General features: G+C 40.3%; 2 protein-coding genes across 2 annotated transcripts in view; both read left to right on the forward strand.

The window, feature by feature from the left end:
* The window catches only part of adamts9 (ADAM metallopeptidase with thrombospondin type 1 motif, 9), a 56,219-nt gene extending 50,009 nt beyond the window's left edge, over positions 1–6,210 (forward strand). Inside the window, 6 exon segments of the mRNA XM_032550139.1 lie at positions 240–334; positions 462–595; positions 1,196–1,290; positions 2,804–2,908; positions 3,398–3,506; positions 3,681–6,210. Coding sequence (XP_032406030.1) covers positions 240–334; positions 462–595; positions 1,196–1,290; positions 2,804–2,908; positions 3,398–3,487 — 519 coding nt within the window. The 3' untranslated portion in view covers positions 3,488–3,506; positions 3,681–6,210.
* Positions 6,211–10,107: 3,897 nt separating this feature from the next.
* Positions 10,108–14,901, forward strand: part of prickle2b (prickle homolog 2b) — a 104,348-nt gene continuing 99,554 nt past the window's right edge. The window contains exons 1-2 of the mRNA XM_032549631.1: positions 10,108–10,203; positions 10,650–10,735. Coding sequence (XP_032405522.1) covers positions 10,162–10,203; positions 10,650–10,735 — 128 coding nt within the window. The 5' untranslated portion in view covers positions 10,108–10,161. The remainder of the gene's footprint in view (positions 10,204–10,649; positions 10,736–14,901) is intronic.

Genomic DNA, 14,901 nt, shown 5'->3' on the forward strand with positions numbered 1-14,901 from the left:
AATCTCCTGAGTACAGACAGAATCTGTTGTTTCTCTTCTGTGAACCAGACACATTGAGAAGCTTAATATTTTGAAATGAGTGAAGCTCGACAGGCATCTATTCGATTGTATTTGCCCATAGTACTTTTCCATCACCTCCTTTTCCTTCTAAAACCTCGTTGCCCTTTTCCTCCTGTTAACCTTCTCTTCCTTGACCTTTATCTCAACTCTCACTCCTCCTCTGTCTGTCTTGCCCTCAGGTCTATTGTGCAGGAATGCAGACGGAGACTCCACAGGAGTACATCACCTTGACAACCGGAGAAGAGGAGAATTTTTCTGAGATCTTTGGCTTCAGGTGAACCTCCAGCAGGATAACAAGGAGAGCCGTCGGGGTTTATTACAAAAATCCACATGTCCGTGGAATGAGGAAATTCCACGGACATGTCAGCCGAAGCTGAGGTTTTTCCTCTGTAATTCTCCAGGCTCAACGATCCTACTCAGTGTCCTGCCAACGACTCCAGAAGAGAAGACTGCGACTGCCGAAGGGACTACACCGCCGCAGGCATGACCACCTTCTCTAAAGTGCGCCTGGACCTGAGACGGATGAACGTCATCAGTGAGTGGCCCATGCACCCAGAGCTAATGTTTACTCTACGTTACACTCAAATGAGGACTGTCCTTTTAATTATGTCCAGCTTCATGAGGGTTAATGGGATCAAGATGTCTGCAGTTTAAACAACAGACATTAGCAAGGCTTACATAAAACTGCTGTGGCAGTTAGTTCTCATCTTTAGTAAGTAATTTGTTCTTTTTGGTATGTCTCTCCCGGTTTTGTCAAGTTGTGTCTGTATTTTCACATTAATTTTCAAAACTTGTTGCATATTCTGAATTGCATTTGGCTCTGGACTTAATCTAAGCCATTCCATTGTGGTTGGTGGCAATTTGTTGCATAAAAAATGCCTTCCACAGTTTTCATACTTTTATTTGTGAAAGATAAAAAAGCATATTGACATTGATAGACGTTGACAAGACGAGTAAGAATGCTTTTGTCAAGACACTGCCAAATGTCTTGACAATATTTCTTTATTCATTTATTCAATATTTCTTTATTCACGGTTGCACATCTACGTGAAATGCATCCTTTAGAAACATTTTTTGTTTCGTTTCGCTCTTGGATCCCGTTGAGTTTAATTTTCTGCTTTTACTCGATGTTTAGCTTCAGATTGGCGGTTTGCTTTCACTCGTGACGGCAAGAGTCCTGTCCCGTTTGCCACAGCCGGAGACTGCTACAGTCTGGCCAACTGTCCACAGGTGAGCGTCATCTGCAAAGACTGAACTCTACCCCGAGGCATTTTGTTGTATTTATGCAGAGCATGTCTTCAACTGCAAAAAAGACAAATCAAAACAGAGGAAAAATAGCGGGAAGCACTTAATGGACCCGTTGTATTAAAGCTTCATGCTTCTGCTTCTGCAGCTGGAGTTTGTAAATTATTTCTATGCTCCTGTTTCAGTCGAAGGAGTCAAGGGAGCCGAGGATTTGAGCTTCCTTCTTCTTTTTGACATGACTTTTACATTCAGCAGGAGCTTTTATTCAAAACAACATAAAAACAGCGAGGGACACTTTATCCCTCACCTCCTGAACCAAAGAGACTTCATCCTACTGTGAGACGAGGCAGGGGACTGATGTGTTTGTGCTTAGATGAAACCTCCAATATTTCAACAGGAAAACAAACAAATCACAAAGCAACAGACGGCCCTCTCGCATTTTCTTCCCGTTGCTCCTACTCTGCGTCTGCAACATCTCCTTCAATTCATCTTTGTTGCGTTACTCTTGACATTTTTCCTTGGCTGTTGAAAGCTCGCTCAGCTGCGCCTGCGTGTAAACAACTCTCCCGCCGGGCATGATACGCAATGGCAAGAGATGGAGGAAGTGTCTGTTAACCCAGATGATATCACACAAGCAGCACAGCAACACAAGCAGTGTGAAAAAACATGTCAAACATCAGGTTTTGCCAGCAGTGGTTCTTGTGTGTATGGCGCCCTGGACATGCCCCGTCCCACTGCCACCCGTCACACTCGCTGCTACTTTCTCCCCTTCATGAAATTTCCTGGTTGAGCGTAGCTGGAGGTACCACTCAACCACTCATGGTGAGAGGGAGGAAGATCCCACAGAAAACTTTGTTCATTCAGCTTGGTACTCTGTGGTTGGCAACAAACACAACCTGATCTTCCGCTTTCCAACAGAAACTCCCTGATGCGCAGGAGACTCAGTTCCTTATTGGCTGCACTCGCATAAGATTATTGGAAATTTGTTAGACTACGATTAAATCAGTTGTTTTTATTGATATAATTCTTGTACCACTCTCCCCTATAGCCTGATGCCGCCTTGGGAAACTTCCCGTTTGGCCAAATGTCAAAAACCGCCACTAGGTTTCACTGTAAAAATAAGCCGATAGTAATATAGGAAAGAATGAAACTTTGGCCTTCAGTTGAAACTATAAGAACATACCTGTCATTCGTCCTCTTCATGCTGCAACATATTAAAGCATGTCTGTGAAAAAAATAAGCGGGTATGACTTTCATGCCTTTAATTTAATGCATGGTTATGTTTACTTTGACAGAACTGTCTTTTGACTACGTGCTAAAATTTTGTTTGGAAAAACAAAACCAGACCAGCTGTTTTATGTGTCTCTGTTGTGTATGTTCGATGAGTCTCATTATTTTATGTCTCAAAATGCATATTTTTCTCATAATTGTTTCTAATTACTGCATTATTCTTTCACTTGGACCTGTATCCACTCTTTATGTTGCTGTCTTGCCTTAGGGACGGTTTAGAATCAACTTGTCAGGAACAGGTTTCAAGGTGGCTGAGGAAATCACCTGGATCTCCCAGGGAAACTATGCGGTCACTCGTATCCAGAAATCGCAGGTACCTCATCACGCACACACACACACACGCACGCACACATGCATCCATCACTTGCCAAACATGTAACCGTATTCGATTTCCTTAGATTCACCTTCATATCGGCTCATAAACCTCTGGTTGATTATTTTTTTCTTTGTAAGTTGATTTACTTGTTTTCTTCTTATATCTGCAGCACTTGCTAAATACTGAATACAAATAATCTTTAAAACAGCTTTCTGTTTTAAAACCCCTTTTTCTATTGGTTCATTTAATGTTGAAATCTTCTAAGAAAGTGAATCTTGGGTGTTCATTAGCTGTGAGCCAAAATAATTAAAACTGACCGAAATGAATAAGAAATACATCACTATGGTTTTTTTTTTAAATCAACATAATATATTTTTGTCTCTTTTTAACAAAATGATTGAAATAAATTAATCAGTTTCAGCTCACTGATTTGTTTTTGAAAAATTACTGAAGCGTCATCTCATGTCATTATTTCTGTGTCCACAGGATGGCAGCAGAGTGACAGGGATCTGCGGAGGGTACTGTGGAAAATGTACGCCGTCCTCTGGTGACGCTCTGCCTGTCACAGTTGAATAGATCTGCAGCAACAAAACAGGTGCATTACCATTAATTACAGAAGATAAAACAAATATATCAATGCGATATTTCTGCTTACAAAAAGTTGCTGGCAGCATTTATTTTTGCTCATCTAACACACGTTTTCTTGGACAGTTCTTTAAACGGCTGCATGTTAATCCCGATTGTGTGTTTTGCTTTTATTTACTTGCAGCGCTGTGTATTCTTCTTCTGGTGCTCAATTTCCCTCCTCATCAATGGTGCTACGGCCAACTTGGAGCTCAAACTCATCCATCACCTCTTTGACTCATTGTGTGTGTGTGTATAGTGTAAATTATTCCACTGTAAGTACTGTAAATAGACCGATCAAATCTATTATTTATTCTACTGGCCATTTATTTTTGTATTGTAAAATAATTTAAAGGTTTTGTTGTCAAACGCTTGCGCTAAATATGCTAGCATTAATGCAGTTTATGTCAGATTTGCCTTCCACATTTTATCATTAATGTTTAACTTTAAAGTTACTGTGCAGTGCAGCCATATATGTGTATGCGTGTGTGAGTGTGTGTTTGTTTCTCTCCAATAAGTCCAGTAATCGCGTTGTGATGGTTTCCAAACCAAATGTTCTCATGTAGTCTTCTTTTGAAAAAACAATTACTCCTCAAGCAGCAGCAGCAGCATTTATACAAGCATTATGTAATGGCTGTTAGCTGCCGGACCTTTAAGAAGTTGTCCTGCGGTAAGTCGATCCGACTCTGTGCGCTTCTGCTTCCACTTACTGAGCCGCTGAACTCCTTTGCGACCTCCGCGCTTAAATTCCTCCCTTACATACGCGGTCCAGCTAAATTTTCCTCGGATCTGCTGCGTTTGAGGCTGATCCGATCTGAAACCGGTTGTCTGAACCCAACTGGACTGCGTGGGAATCCTGCCTCGCTGCTAACTCTGACTTTCATTCGCTTGGACTGGAGAGGAGGAGGTTGGAGGTTGTTTAAGTAAGTGGAAATCGACGGGGTCAGGTGCTATGAAAATGTTTCTACTATGCAGCTGCGGAGCTCTGGCAGTTTGGCTTCTACAGATTCTCGACGTCTTGGGGACAAAGTTACCCGGGTGGTAAAAAATATATGAGATGTACCGGTGCTTTGCGGAAAAATAAAATTCACACTCCTGGGAGCTTTTCCTATTTGGCCAGGTTACAACCAGAACTCCTTGTATTTTATTAGGATTTTGAATGCAATGCTAACAAAGAGTAAAGTGCATATATACCGTATATCTTTTTTTCAATAAAAATAAAAGGAAACAGAAAAGCCTTTTTGTCAGCATGATGCCGCCACCACCATGTGTCACCATGGGGTGGTGCGTTCAGGGTGCTAGCTTTATATCTTCTTCAAAATTGGCCACAACCTGAACTCCAGATGACCTGTATTATTTTATTTAATGGCATCAAAATAAAAAGGAGCTGAATGCTACTTTTAAGGTTGTGATTGTAATTCGGTACAGTTCAAGGGTCTGGATGCTTTTGCAGGGTTTTGTAATTCTGCTTAGTTGTGTAAAAATGCACATGACAGGATTCTGATTGCAGGTAAAGCAGAGTTTAAGATGCCACACATCAAAGGAAGCTAAAGTCCTCTGGTCCAGCATGCAGTAACCAGAAAAGAGCTGTTAGTCTTGTTAGTTGGGTGTCTTCGCTCTATTTTCTTGGTAGAATTAGAGGAAAAAGACTTCACCTCAAGCCAAATAAGATTCCACAGATACTCTGGAGATGTAATGAAGATGCGGGGGTTGTTTGACCCTAGAGACAAGTCAGTCTGTCCAAAGTGCTGCTCATGCGTCCTGTACCTCACGTTCTTTTCTATATCCGAGTCTGTCCAAACTGCACATCGTCTTCTGGCCTTCTGCTTTGTCGTTTTATATGAAGGAATCAGGGTACTTTATACTTTGCGCAGTTTTATTTTATTTTTATTTTTTATTTTTTGCACCTCTCTAGCCACTGTTACACGCTACTGTGACCTGATCTGCTAAAAAAATATTAGAAAGTCCAGAAGGAAATGCGTGGATTATACATGACTGACTTTAAGAAAAAGAAAAGAAAAAAAGCCATTTTTGTTACTGTTGTGAGCCGTTGTGTGTGTGTGTGTGTGTGTGTGTGTGGTGCTATCTCGGTGTCCTATGTGCGCAGCCTTCAGCCAAAGGAAATTCACTAGTCTTAATCTACGACTTGGCAAGTATTTAAAGACACGGGGATGAAAACAGGCTGTGTCTTACTGAAGGTCATGACTGACAAATGCACTTCTGATTGTCAGAACTTAGTCCAACAATCAGGTTCTCAGGTGTCATAATGAAGGGATTATTTTATTTAAGTGTGTCCTCTTTTTTTAATATTTCTTCTTACATTTAACTCATGTTTACCAGGTAACACAACACGTATCATTTCTTTTACTATTGTAAAATGCCTTTTGTTTTATATGCAAGTATTTATTGTACCTATGTATGTGATTGTACATAAAATCGTGGCTATGAATGATTACAGACGAGTGTTGCCATAAAATGAACAATCTTGCAGTATTATTATTATTATTATTATTATTTTTTTTCTTCTGTTGTATGAATACAGTCATTTATATTTCAGACCTTTCGGCATAAAAATGTATGAGCAGTATTTGCTTGCGTCATGTTAAAATAGTGATTTATGTATGAAACGCAGACGGGGCGATGATTGGATTGTAATAAAAATGCTTGACATGCGTCACGGTTCTCTGTCTGATCCGCTCACTAATGCATCATTTCCACAGCAGTTGGTCCTGTGCGGTAAAAAAGAAAAAAAAAGAAATATATCACGAGAAGATGACGGCCTGCTTAATGGTTGCACAGTAAAATTCCCCCTACATAATGCATCTGTGTAATTATGATTACGCAGCTTAAGTCTTCTGAACAGTCTCACTCATGGCTTGATAGATGGGTTATGCAGAACTAATTTGGTTCTGTTATGGCAGTAAATTACAAGGTTAATGATTGTAAGGACATATTTTTTTCCCCTGAAGAGACACTAGATTGGTGGGACATAATGCCAATGGAGGGCTGCGTGGTGGAGCAGTTGTTAGTCGTGTTGGCCGGCTGCAGAAAGGTTGACGGTTCGAATCCCTCCCAGAGATTTGTTTGCATGTTCTTGCTGTGTACTTGGGCTTCCTCCCAAAGTCCAAAAAGCATGCGTGTTAGGTTGACTAGTCTCTAATTTGGTTTAGAGAAATCTGATCTTCTGACTAAACTGATTACATTTTGTGACACCTTCGCTTCATTTCCGTTAATATTTCTCATCCAAAAAAAAAAGGTTTTGGGAGAAATGAAATGTTGTTTTCTAACAGAGTGTATTGAATAAATGTCACAAACTTGGATTTCTGCAAATTGAATAATAAACATTGATAAGGGTAAGCGCATGTAAATTCAGCATTTCGTCTTCATTGTGCTAAATTCCCCGTCTCTTTTCTGTCCTGATGGAGTCTCTCCTCCTGCTCTTCACTCACCGATCCCAGATTATCAGCAAACCGATCCAGATGTGAAAACAAGTCGTGCATTTTGATGCTCCTGTTGAATCCATAGTTCAGGAAGTTGACCTGATCGAGCAAAACCAATGTGATTTTTGTATTCAGCTCATCAAAATGACCCTAAAACAGTTGAAAAACCCCAGACATGTTTTTTGACTGTTGATCAGTGAATGCATGCAGGGAACAAACAAACCTGCTTGCTGTGTTCCCTGGTTTATATGATGTTTGTTTTCTAATATTCCCTCACAAACCTCTGAGGCCTTCACAGAGCAGATTGGACGAAAGCCAACTGCTCGCTATATATTTTATTTAGGTGTATCAAAATAAAAGGGTGCCTATTATGGAATGTGTGCCATATTTTAAAATATTTTCTTCACCATCTGAAATGTTGTCAGATTATGTTGTATGGATTCAGTATTTTTGTGAGGCTGTGTGTTATCACACAGCCTCACAAAGGCAAATTTTGCATTCAGTTCCACTCAGTCTGAGTCTTAACACTTTTAGAATTTTAGTTTATATATTTCTGCTTATTATAGTGTAAAAATGACCTATGTCTTAATGCTGAATAAAAGAGAAAAAAACTCCAGTTTTTGTTTTTGTTGAGTTTCTATCAATGAAGTGACACACACACACAAAAAAAACATCAGTGCTGGTGTTTCTGTATCAAAGCAAAATAAAACTAATTTTAAAGGTGGCTGCCCACTTTCTAAACCAATTCAAGGTCTGACTGACAGCCTTTCGGATTCAACCCAAGCAGGTATAAAAGTTAAAATCCTCCTTGCACGGTAGATTTCAAGAGTGAAACAACTAGATTTTGTGTGTGTGGCACTAGTTTGGCCTCCGTTCAAAGTCAGCCCAGATTACCTTGAGGAATGATGATGATAACGCTTGAGACTCGGGGCTATAAAGCTCCCCTCTTTACTGTAAATCTAAATTAAGACTTTAAACAGGGCTCGACAAATCAGAAACAGCCTTCGCGTTAGCTCTTATTTCTGGGAGCGAAGCAAAAAAGAAGAAGAAGAAAAAATAAAAACTAGGTACAAGTTGGGAAAAAAGTTCCTTTTTTGGCTTTCGGCATGCGTGCAGTGGGTGTTATCACAGTGAAATGGGCCAGGACTCCATAATTCCTAAAATTCTGTTTCGCATTATCTTAAGCATCTCGGCCGTGAACTTTAGACCTGCAGAAGTGTGCCAGGTCTGATTTAGCTTCCAGAAAAAAACAACAACAAAATATCAAAACAAAAATGGTTAAATAATATTTAAACATGGGAAAGTATATTTTTTCTAAAAGAAACCTGAAAAGTGTGGCAAGCATTTTTATTGAGCCCATTTTACTCTGACACACCTAAATAAAATCTAGTGCAGGTAATTGCTTTCAGTATGATCACAGTTAGTGCAGCTGTTCCGCAAAAATCCTCTGAAGGATGTCGGATTACATGAACTAAACAATTTCAGGGAGCACGATGCTGTTCCTCAAAATGGAAGTTGAATATAATCCAGAGGAAGTTGGATGGAGCTAAATACAGAGTAATCCTGGAATACAACCTTCTAAAGGCTGCAAAAAACACAAACCCCCCCCCCAAAACAACAGACTTTAGTTTGAGCTATTTTGTAAAGAAGAATGGGAAAATATCTCAGTATTTAGATTTGCAAAGCTGGTGGAGACATCAGATTTGTAGCTGTCATTGTAGCAAAAGCTGCTTCTACAAAATGTTGGCTCACAGGGGAGCTGAGTATAACTGGACGCCACACTTGAAACCCATGATTCATTTACCTTCCACTTCACAATCACACATCACTCTGTGTTGGTCCATCAATCAGCATCTCAAACAAATATAGTGATGTTTGTGGTTCTGTGGGGATAAAATGTGTAAACATACGAGGTTTAGTAAGTTTAGTAAGATACTGTAATAAGCAGGAAATAAACTCACTTTAGGAACTCGGTAATCTCTCGTGAAGGACAGAGAAAATGGATTTTGATCATGAATTTCTCTGGGGAGAGAAAGAATAAAAGTGACGCTGAAACTGGTCAGTCTGGGACGATCTATGGGACTCGCAAACTTCAAAGTATCGAAAATGTATTTCTGGTTTATAAACAAAAAAATGGCTACCGGCTTAATGCTCTAAATATGTTTAAAACAAACTGAGCCTGGATGACATTTAACCCAGAGCAACAGGAAGGCACAGAACCATACACAAACACACTTATTGTAAATTAGAATAAAAGCCTGACCTGATTGAGAGAAATGGAAGTCATTTTTGAATTCAGCAAAATAGTCCTAATTGAGCTGAAAAAAAAACAACTTCCAAAAAGGATTTTTTTGTACCACCACTGTTATGAAACGCTGTGAAACTGGGTGGTGATGACGGTATCATGCTGTGGGAATCCTTTTCTTCAGCAGGGACAGTGAAGCTGGTTTATTTACCTGAATAACTTTTTTTTTTTTTTTTAATAAAACCACATCTAAATAAACTTGATGGCCATGAATAGTTTTGCTCCACTTCACAATTACTCACATCCTTGTGGTCCCAGTGAAATACAAGGTTTGCCAGTGATACTTCTAAGAAGTAACTGCTATAAAAGCATAGGCGTAAGTTTTTTAAACCACATTTTACATTATATTTCACTGTAACTTGGCCGACCTCCACCCCCCCAAAAAAAATAAAAAAATTGGTCTTAAGAAATTTTACTGTTTATGTTCCCCCCCCCCAAAAATGAGATGGGATTTACGGCCTGACGTAAAAGTGATCCAGACTTTCAAGGTGGAGCAAATCGTGCGTGCCAACATAGGGGAAGGGGTTTTCATTCCTCCAATAACAGATCTGGGTCGGAGAAGGAACTAATAATGCACTCTGTAATTCACTAGAAGCGTCTCCTAATCATAGTTTGTCCTGGTGAAAAGCAGGCCTTCCATTGGCTGAAGAGCTGCAGGGTGGAGCTGCTTACCGGAACTCCATTCATTAAAGACGGAGCTTGTTTGGACTGAACCCGCAGCCCGGTTTTGGAAGCGTTTTTTTCTCTTCTTCTTTTTAAATAGGTATTCAACTTTGGGGGGCTTTCCCAGCGAACGGGCCCCTCTTTCAAGTTTCAATTTTTACGCGCTTTTACGTGGGAAGACAGGAAACTGACCTGTGCTGTTCTGGGATCAGCGCGTCATGTTGAGCCGCAGCTCCAAAAGGAGAGATTCCAGCAGACCGGTAGGTTCACCCACATCCGTTTGATTTTGTTTGCTTTGCTTTTATCCTGCGCGATTTACATTTCCGGTTCTGGTGATGCACGCAGCTTTTTGTTGTTGTTGTTTAGTGTAGAAGAGCGTGCGTTTTTTTTTTTTTTTTTTTTCTGTTTTCTGTCTGTTGCTGCTCAGTCCCGTTTCTATGGAGATGGACTGTTGTACTCTTGACACTTGAGTCATCAGTAGCTCATCCAGGATTTTTTTTTTTTTCTATTTCAGTCTGTCACTTTAAGAAACGTCTTGTTGCGTCTTGGGTTTTGATAGAAGCATCTCATTTGAGCGACGTGAATTAAATTAGGTCTATTTATTCTAGGTCTATTTAAAGAAACATGCTAACCCAAGACCTGGCGGTCAGAGTAGGAGTTATTTGGTTGAAGTTGTGAGTCTCTCATCCTCTGCCTCATCCTTCAGCTGAAGCCTGCGGAGGAGCAACAAAGAGGACAGCCTTGTATCACCTGTGGAGATCAGTGCCCGGGCTTTCTTCTGCACAAATGGAGGTAGACAAAAATATTTACAGTGCTTTGAAAAAAAGCATTCATACCCCTATAATTTTTTGTTTACACATTTATTTTATTTATTTATTTATTTTTGCCAGGGTAAAACCACAAAATGTCATTGGAGTTTTAGGTCACACACGAGCTCAAGTGTTTTTTTGTTTTTTTTTACCAAGTCGTTTTCGCAATCTGTAAGGTGTTACGTGCATTTGAATACAGTTTATTTTACTCTGGTACCCTAAAATAAAATCTAGCTGCCTTCAGTTTGCTCTAACAAAGCAGAGTTGACCTGTGTGGGATTTCTGTCCAGTGTAAATATAGCTGCTCTGTGTGCTGTTTTGTTGACAAATATGTCATAAATCAGAGATGCTCTAAGTATGTTTAAAACAAACTGAGAAATTTTTATAGTTTCTCACCAAGTTTGTGCTGAGAAATTTAACTCGAGTTCCACTTTGCCATGAATGAAGAGACTTACGGTTTGTGTCCAGGATGTGTGGGGTCTGCAGAGACTTTAGCTGCTCTTTTCCTGACCCTGGCCTACACCTAGCAAGTCATGGACGAAGAGAAAGTCAGGCCTGACAATGCTCTCTGCAGAACTACATGCTTATTTCGGTTTGGCTGCAGGAAGTACAGATTCTGCTGAACCTTCTTCTGAACAGCGATTGTATGTGACGACCGTCTCAGGGTGGTTCCTGTGACTTGGAATTTATTCATGGTAGACACAGTCTTGTTGTTGCCCGTCATCTTTATCTACTCCCATGATAAAACACGTTGGTGGCAGCATTTGTTGATCTGGACAACGTTTTGTCACACACTCCTAAAATCTGTCATTTATTGAAGAGTTCCATGAATTTGTTAATGAGAAGACAGAACGCCGAGTCCAGCCTCGAACAAAAGCTGTTGGAGAAAAACTCAAGACTAGTTTACAGCATCACCTTCCAGTAGGTAAAATACCCTGAACATCCAGCCACAGATGCAATGTAACGGAGTAGATTAAATAATAATCATATATCGGAATGGTCCAGTTAAAGTCTGGACCTACATCCAACCAAGAATCAGAACATCTCTTTTCACAGAGAGCAGCTATTGTAGCGGCAAAAGCTGAGTCTACAAAGTATTGACTCAAGATAGATGAATAGACCATATTTGCCAGATTTTTATTTGTAAAATAAAAATGAAAACCATGTATGATCCCCCCCCCCACTTCACAGTTATCCCTTTTTCTATTGGTCTATTATGTGGCATTCCGATAAAATACATTATATTTTGTGGTTACGAGTTTCATGAATACTTTTACATGCCACTGAATGTATATGTCATGCACATAGAAATCAATCGCATCCTGCTAGGTGGCAAGTCCGGTGTTTGTTTTTATGTCCAGAAATGATTTCCTTCGCCGCCGTTGTGACATGTAAGCTGCTCATTAAGCTGCTGCTAATTTGGCAACAGTAACTCTTCAGATTTCCTCTTCAAGTGAAGCAGCATTTAGAAGGAACCTCTCCTTTAAGACGGCCGTCTCATCAACTGCTGTGAGGAAGCCATGGTTTCATTCTCTGATTTAAAAAAAAAAGAAAAAAAGAGAGAATAAAAAATGTCCCCCCATTGGAGACGACACATCCAGCACGCAGGGCTGCCTCTTCCTGCTTTAGCCACAAGTAAGTCATCGTTGTGCTTACACTGTGAAACAGGCTTTACATTGTATGGGGATGTGGTGTTGCTGTGAGCTACAGGTGATTTCATTTAGGGGCGTTAAAGTGTGACCAACATGGGTCACACTTTAATGAAGCGGCAGGAAACGCGCCGCTCACGTCACTTTAACAATGTTTTAAACGATGTCGACCCATGATTATTTCTACAATGAAGCTGAAGCTGCTTGTCAGTGGGTTGGTGAGAATTATTTGTGTTCAAAAGCACTGGTGTAAATTCTCAGTCATCCAGGACTGAGAAAATGTAAGTAGAAGGCAACAGGATTTTGTCTCTTATTTTACTGCTGGTAAAATAAGAGACGCCTTCACAGCTGCCGTCTATTTAAGCACTTTCTGCTTGTTTGTGGAAGAATACTTATAAAGTTATAAGCTTTGGGATAATTTTTTTTCTTTTAAGATGTAGCCCTACATGGCAGCACAACTCACCCTAAATAGTGTTTCTCCTTTCACAAAGACATTTTGGTGCCCTCGACAGCAGCTAGACTACCAGAATACCCACACAGTCCCCTCTTTGCTTAAAGCAAACTATCAGGGGCAACAGTGAGCTCAGGAATGCAGACTTTTAATTGCTTGTCTTTGTAGTCTCACAATAAAAAGCTAAAGTTTTCTTCCCCAGAAGGCTTACATAAACACCGGTGGGCACTGGTGCAACAGCTTTGGAATGCGACAAACTAAAAGTGACACTGAGGTTAAAACGGGAGTTTTTAAAAAGCAAACTATGAAAGATGGGACAAAGGTTAATACATGTTTTACTTCATAGTGGTGCATATTTTGTGTAATAAAATGTGTCAAAGGCGATAACTGAGGTGTCTCAAAGATATGCGAGTCAGCCATTCACAGAGTGCTTCATTGAAACTGTTTATGTATACATTATATATCATTGGAGTTGATTGATAGATGCTAAAGCCTTTAGACATACAACCAGAAATGGATCAAGTGGTCCGGTCAAAGTTCGGACCTAAATTTGATGAGGAGTTATTGGCACGACTTTATAGTTTATATTCACCAAAGTTCTACATCCAGTCCGACTGATCTCGAGGCTTTTTGCAAAAGAAATGGACAAATAATGTCTTGGTGCTACTCCTGATCTAAAGCTGGTTTACAATTGATCAGCTCAGGGTTAGGGGTAGGGCTGAATGTACAGTTAGGCCCACAATTATTCATACCCCTCACAGATTTAGTACCATGACAGCATGTGAAAAAGTCTAGTAATCTGCTGCGCTTTCATTAAAATAAACAAGTACTGACACTGCTTCCACCTTGCCTCCACCTCGTATTGAACCTTTAGAGCGTTCTGCCACTTTGAGCACAGCTGTGTTTTTCAGTTTGGCCCTTTCTTGTGAGCTGACTGAGGGTGTTGAGCCATTTCCTATTCATGATGAAGAAAGGGGAGACAGTGTGGCGTTGTGTGTACTTAAGATCCCCTCCGTCCTCCGCTCCACCCCAACTGGCCTACCAAAACACTGCCCTCAAGAATGTCCTCCTGTTGTTAGGCTCCGGTGTGTGGCAAACCAAACACTTCATGTGTAACAACCTTAAAGGTCTCAGGAAGGATCCATCACAGAACCTGGTGGGAGTTTAGATGTATAGATCATGTCAGAACTTTACATATTCTCATTATGGAAATGACTATCTTATTAATTTGGGTCTTTTATTAGAACTATTATTTGTGAGTGGCAATGTGAAAAGGTCCATTTTGCAAAATTAGCTGTGTTCATTTAAACCGGTTGCATTCCCGGCAACAGATCCAAGTTCCACACATTTAAAAAAAAAAACTGAGTTTAGGTTGGGTCTTGCACTATGCAAGTCTTCCCGGACCCGTTTCGATGTGTGTCTGGAGTCATTGTCCTGATGGAACAACCAAGCTGTGTCAAATTGTCAACTCTTTCATCCAAGCGGTCATCTTCTGTGGAAATGAAATTGGTTAGAAATATATCGACCTGGACCAACCTGACAACCACTACTATCCACAGTGAAATGCGTTTCTCCTCAACATAGACTTGGGAGGATATTTACCAAAAGAGAAACTCTGCTCCCAAAAACCAGGATCCTTTGCCTCGGCTGAAAATTGTAGAGAGAACAGTTTCATGGTCAGAGGAGACAATCCTGTCAAGCACGGTGGTGGTAGTAGTGTGATGTGTCTGTTTCATGGCTAGTGAAGGTGGTACAACAGAGAAAACTGATCCGATAATAAAGAAGATGAATTACCTTGAAATTTGTCAAACCAACTAGATGGTTGAAACATGGGTGTTCTATTAGGACAATGATCCCAAACACTCACACTGGTTTGGGGTTGAATAAAGCAGGCTAACCTCAAGCCTTTGCTTAAAAGCATTGATTGGTTTATTGATGACGGCTATAAGTCGAGTCTATGTCGGGAAGCCGAAAAACTTCAATGAGTTTGTCATTTTCAAATAGGAGAAGTGGCTGAAATGACCGAAACTACCTGATAAGGTTATTTGC

This window comes from Xiphophorus hellerii, chromosome 20 (genome assembly GCF_003331165.1).
Source record: "Xiphophorus hellerii strain 12219 chromosome 20, Xiphophorus_hellerii-4.1, whole genome shotgun sequence".
Classification (NCBI taxonomy): domain Eukaryota; kingdom Metazoa; phylum Chordata; class Actinopteri; order Cyprinodontiformes; family Poeciliidae; genus Xiphophorus; species Xiphophorus hellerii.